Source organism: Haplochromis burtoni, unplaced genomic scaffold, assembly GCF_018398535.1.
Source record: "Haplochromis burtoni strain Fernald_Lab_line unplaced genomic scaffold, NCSU_Asbu1 Contig_2110, whole genome shotgun sequence".
In the NCBI taxonomy this organism is placed as follows: Eukaryota; Metazoa; Chordata; class Actinopteri; order Cichliformes; family Cichlidae; genus Haplochromis; species Haplochromis burtoni.
The window spans coordinates 10,292-16,191 of NW_024584471.1; the positions used below are offsets into that span (position 1 = coordinate 10,292).

At 43.1% G+C, this 5,900-nt stretch overlaps 2 protein-coding genes across 2 annotated transcripts in view; one reads left to right on the forward strand and one right to left on the reverse strand.

The window, feature by feature from the left end:
* Positions 1-2,901, forward strand: part of man2b1 (mannosidase, alpha, class 2B, member 1) — a 5,904-nt gene extending 3,003 nt beyond the window's left edge. The window contains exons 5-11 of the mRNA XM_042217515.1: positions 1-100; positions 537-669; positions 776-921; positions 1,460-1,659; positions 1,790-1,910; positions 2,406-2,484; positions 2,633-2,901. The exon at positions 1-100 is cut by the window's left edge and continues 1 nt beyond it. Of these exons, the coding sequence (XP_042073449.1) occupies positions 1-100; positions 537-669; positions 776-921; positions 1,460-1,659; positions 1,790-1,910; positions 2,406-2,484; positions 2,633-2,646 (793 nt within the window). The 3' untranslated portion in view covers positions 2,647-2,901. The remainder of the gene's footprint in view (positions 101-536; positions 670-775; positions 922-1,459; positions 1,660-1,789; positions 1,911-2,405; positions 2,485-2,632) is intronic.
* A 257-nt stretch (positions 2,902-3,158) lies between these two features.
* On the reverse strand, positions 3,159-4,917 carry LOC121813636 (lysosomal alpha-mannosidase-like; the record flags this gene model as incomplete). Its single annotated transcript, XM_042217516.1, is given in 6 exon segments — positions 3,159-3,383; positions 3,489-3,569; positions 3,680-3,767; positions 3,960-4,061; positions 4,505-4,623; positions 4,828-4,917. Coding segments are annotated over 2 exon segments (228 nt in total), but the record flags the coding sequence as incomplete, so codon positions are not given.
* Between the last annotated feature and the right edge of the window lie 983 nt (positions 4,918-5,900).

A 5,900-nucleotide genomic window follows, 5' to 3' on the forward strand; every position in this document is an offset into this window, starting at 1 on the left:
GTTCCTTAATGAGACTTTTGGAGCCTGTGGCCGTCCCCGCGTCGCCTGGCACATCGACCCCTTTGGCCACGCTCGGGAACACGCCTCCATGTTTGCACAGGTAGCATAGCTCTTTATGTTTATTCTTCGAGTTTTGCACAAGTCACACTTCAGAATTGCTCAGCTCATTCACTGTCACACTTTCAAACGTTGGCCATGTTTAATATCAGCAGTATAGGGCAGAATAGAAGGATGAGCATAATTGGTCACCTTAAGGAAGGCCTGATTTCTAGTGAGACTTAAAATGGGAGAATTTATCAGTTAAAGAAAAGAGTTGAGGCTAATTAGAGTTAGAAGGTAGCACTCACGTCGAGAAAGACTCTCCGTTTTCTCATTACAAATTTTTGGCTGTATCGTCATTATCAGATTTGCTGCTCTGCAATGAATCAAATGGGCTTATTTCCAGAATGCTGCATTATTACATGAAGGCACAATTTAGTTCACTGGCTTTCCATTTGACTTTCCTTTAACCATTAACTGTCTGTCTTTTGCTGCAGATGGGATTCGATGGCTTCTTCTTTGGTCGTCTAGACTATCAAGACCGGGCTCGCAGGATGAGGAATAAGGAGCAGGAGCTTCTATGGAGAGCCTCCAACAGCCTCACTCCTCCAATGGCTGACCTCTTTACTGGTATGCAAAGTTTCTTTCTTCATCCCTTTATGTTAATGACTTCTGGACTCAGCAACAGGACGGTGTCACATTATTTTTTTAACCGTTTGCCCCCGTTAACCAATAGGGATCCTTCCTAATGGCTACAACCCTCCTGAGGGCTTCTGCTGGGACCAGCTCTGCAGTGACCCACCCATCAGAGACGATCCTGATCTTGAAGACTATAATGTTGATGATGTGGTGGGACGCTTCCTCGTCATCGCCAACAGTCAGGTTGGACACAAATCCACACTGGCGCACAGAGACACTGATTTATCAGTCATGTGGTGTTCTTAACACCGCATGTTTAACTAACACTATGAAAAAAAATGCTCATGTTAAATCAAAAGACATCAAACAACGCTTTCTGATTTAGAAAAAGAGGAAGCAGAAGGGATGCTGTGCTTTTTATCCCAGCCCATATACAGCTGTGACTAGCTAACATGACATGTAAAATTTCAGTAGGAACCTCTTGTTTCAAGTAATGTCAGCATATCTTCATGCAGGTCCCCATAAATCTTTTCTCAACCTGTCTGGTTTTATTTTATGAACCTGTCATGATCACAATAATAAAGACATCTACAGATAGTGTAATGCAATGTCCTCCTTTAATAATCCACATTCACTACCTTAGCCATCATATAAATGTGCTTTGAATAGTGTGAGGTGTGTGTGATTGAAGAGATGTGTGAAATGTTTAATTTCACTCTTCCCTTTTCTTCCTTTTTGTTTAGTTTAATCTGTTAAGCATTATTTCCTCTTCCTTTTTTAGTCTACGGTCTATAAGACCAACCACATCATCATGACCATGAGCTCAGACTTTCAATATGAGAATGCCAACCTGTGGTACAAGAACCTGGACAAGCTGATCCACTATGTAAATGCCCGGCAGGCAAATGGCAGCAAAGTCAACGTGCTCTACTCTACACCGTCCTGTTACCTGCAGGAGCTGCACCGAGCAAACCTCACCTGGTACTGTGAACTTTAAAGGGGCAGGATAATGTTTTCTTGTTCTAGCAGCACTGTTGGTGTTAAACTCTATTGTAAAAAGTGTCATCTTGTGCATTTTAATGTCAGCTAAATCCATTGGTTTTCTATCCAGGCCATTGAAGACAGATGATTTCTTCCCCTATGCAGACGACGCTCATGATTTCTGGACTGGCTACTTTACAAGCAGACCAGCGCTGAAGCGATATGAGAGGATCAGCAACAGCAACCTGCAGGTACTCTGAGATTTACTTTGTGCGGGGCGATTTTACAGTGTGCTCGGCATTACACTTTGTGTCGACGACATCACAACATTCAAACTTCTGCTTTTCTAGAATTACCTCTGTAACTGTAAGTCCTGTCCCACAACTTTAGAGCTTTCAGAAAAATTTAATTGTTTTAGTGTAGATGGTAGTTAGCATGCTAACATTCAAACTTTAAGAATGTTAGCATGACATATGATAGATAAGTATAACATTATCACATTACACTAACAAGCTTTAAATTTTGTTCTGTGAAAACAAAGTTTATCTAACTCTTAACATGAACTGTAAGCAAATAAATGCTAATATATAGCATGAAGCACACTGTTAGCTGGCACTTAATAAAGCTATCACTGGTATCCTGCGTCTATAGAACTACCTTAAGATGTGGAAATATAGGTTTAATGGTGGAAAATTTATACCTGTGTGACTTTTTAAATTGTGCTTACATTTTTTCCCTCTTAATAGACTTGTAACCAGCTGGAGGTATTTGGTGGTCCAGCTTCCAGGAAAGGACCCTTTGGGGAAGGTGAAAGCCAGACCATGAGTAAGATTTGATTGAATCTTTTTTGTGTCTCCCTAGTGGGTTCTGCATAGGCATACTGTAGGTACTCTGGCTTCCTGCCACAGTCTAAAGACTTACGTATTAGGTTAACATGTAATAGCATGACCATAAATGGTTGGCTGTCTTCAAGTGCTACTCCTGTGATGGACCTGTCCAGCACCATGACGCTGTGTCGGGCACAGAAAAGCAACACGTATCAAATGACTACACCAGGAAGCTTGCTAACGGCTGGCAACACTGTCAGGTACTCCAGGCTTCACAGTACATTATCTTACCCAACAGAAGTTACTTGTGCTAAATTTGTCATTTTCTGTACAGGAAAATATATTATCATGTCTTTAGCAGAAAGTGTTCTTCAGTCCAAACTTTCTTGCACAGGTTTCTTGTCTAACTGTTGTCTCTCTTAAGAGAGAGATGGAGTTTAAGGTGTTTGAACAGGAACCTGCAAGATGGAGGCCAGCTGGTTCTTGCACTGCTAATATTTCAAACACAGATCACATCACCGTGACTTCTGAAACCCGATTAGTGAAGTGTGTTAATAACATGTCTTTAAAATACATGCAGTATTTGTACAAGTACTGTACGAATGTGCATGTGATTGGGTGAATGAGTAGAAAGGCACTATACAAGTACCAGTCCGTTTACCATTTACATACCTCCAGCTGAGTGTTTGGCTTCAGATCTCCATCAGTAAACGTAAGCAGCGGCTGCAACACCATCCCCTCTGCGAGGGGGCGGTGCGTGTCGGCAGCAGTCTGCGGGGGATCGAGGGTGAGCAGGAGGCGGCCGCGGACCACCAGCCCGTCTGGGAAGATGCCAGAGATCTCGTTGAGAGGTTCACCAACACCACGGAAATCATCGTGGCGCAGCCGGCGGTGGAGCTGAGGGTGAGGAGGTTGGATAGAGAGACTTTAATAAGAACTCCTTGTGTGCGCTTAGATGGGGTCAACATGCTAATGGTGATGAGCTACGACTTTATGCCTCACCATGATCTCCAGTGAACCATTCTGGATGCTGCCTCCACCCTGAGAGCGATCCGTTACCACAGTGAGTTGGTCCACATCATCCTGAAGACACACAAGTGAAAGGAAAACATCACTTGTGATAATTCATAGAACTGACAGTCAATGCTCTTTGTTGCTTGTCTCTCCAAATGGAAGCTAACAAACACACAAACCTTGATATAAGCGCGAGAGTTGATTGGGTAGTAGTTTCCAGCAATGGGCTCTGACTGTTGCAGGTTCCAGGTGGGCCGGAAGTCTTTCCTGTTTGGGGGGGATGGGACACACACACACTAAGTGTACAGAATTGGATTCTTTTAATGTAAAACTATCACATAACTGTACAGCTGTCTTACTTTGTATATAATCTGTAAAATACCATCCAAAACAACTGCAACAACTTTAAAAGGTTAAAGTGCATTTTCCATCATTAAAAAACAAAAAGCAAACTCTTACTTCCTCTGCAGAACTTCTCTGCCGTTGGAATCAGTGTAGAAATATTCAGAGGTTTTGATGCTGGTGTCCAGACGAGTGATCACCTCCTTCCCCAGGCTGTCACTAAAAGGTCAAGACAGCAAGTGTGACGTGGGTTAAAGGTGGGTGGTGTGGGGAGCATTTTGGCCAAGATTCCTCACTTTTCCTTGAATTTATTTCTCTCGCTCACAAATAAAAAAATAAATAATTATGAGCTAAATCTATTCCCCAGTGGGTGTGCATGGAATCTTAAGGTCTAAAATTCCCTCTTTCCATGTATTTATAATCTGACATGGGGAAAAAGATAACGGCGATCTAAGCCAATCACTTGCTATGATATGAGGAAATATTTAGAAGGGCAAAGCTCTGCCACAATATTGCCCCATATGAGGTTTTTCTCCCCTGAAAGATCAGTTGACATTAAGGCACTGAGCTTTTAGAAAGGTTGAAGAGAACAGAAATTTCAACAACCACTTATCTCTAAAAACATCTCCATTACATATGTAGTGTGCACGTGTTAAACTCACTCTATCGGCACAGGTCCCACAGTCCACTCGAGCTCCAGAGCTCTGCTGTCAGCATAGAGACGAACCACCTGAGACACCCAGGGAGCAAACCACTGCCTCACCTCCTGCACCACTGACGTCTGAGGATGAGAGCATTGCAGTACAAAATTAGACGCTGCATATTAGCCTCTAAACAGGGAGGTAAAACATGTTGGCACGTTCATTCTGACACCCACACATATAAAATGACAGCAGCCTATAATTTAGAAGTAAACTGAATAACAGTGTAAAAACAAAGCTTTGCTATGAGGAATCTACGTCTGGATACGAGCAAACATCTCTACCTTAATGATCTCCGTCTTGGCCGTCCGGCTGATGATGAAAGGTGTGGAAGAGTTGGGTCTGAAGATGTAGGCTCCAGAAGGCTGCTTGCTCTCTCATACTTGCTGCTGGCACACATACTGACCTGGCAGTCCACCGCTTTGCCACTAGCATCTGACACGCTGTACACTGTTCCATTGACCGGCAGCCTGACGGGCCAAGTGACGGGCCGAGCGAGAGGGTTGTACACATTGACTGAGAACTGAATGACAGACAAAAAACAAGCGAGAGAGAGGCAGCGTGAGCATTCAGTCTTATCTGTAATTACACAGAATGTATTTACAATAACTGTAGCCCAGGTTTTTTAGGCTGTACACCTTGAATACACTGTTTGTTCCGAGGATAAATCTCAGAGGGTGAGAGTGTTCAGAATTACATTTAAGATGACATATTGTTTTTTTTTATTATGTTACCGGTGGATGGTTGTTAAACATGGTTTAAATGACAGGATCAGTACATGTACAAGTAAGACTTATGAGCCAAACCTTCAGATTTTAAATGCTCACTTTCAGACAGGATAGTGACTTGGGCACGCAGCTGTGACTCTACCCACTTGCTGTTCAAATGTCTTGATGCATCCTCAGTCATCCAGGTAAGGAACTCTTAAAAATTAATTCTGTTCATCTGGACGTAGAGTTTTCAGTGGGAGAAACATTTCGTCACTCATCCAAGTGACTTCTTCCGTTTCAGCTGACCGCAGGTTTCACTGATCACATTAACTGGGTGGACCATCACATTAGGTTCACCTGGGAGGTTATGGCAGGTTAGCCTTCTTAGACTGTGAGATTTACACCAGTAAAGGGGGACATTTAAAGTTGATGTGTACTGTAAACAAATGCTCACGGGTGAGTATTTAAGGTTTGACTCTCATCATCCACTGGAGCACAAACTGGGTGTCATCAGGACGCTACAACAGACACAGCGGCCAGGGAAGTAGAAGAACATCACATCATGAAGGCCGTTGAGGTTATCACAGTAGATTCGCTCAGCAGACAAGCCGCTGAGAGCAGCCAGACTGTTACTGACTAAAACCTGA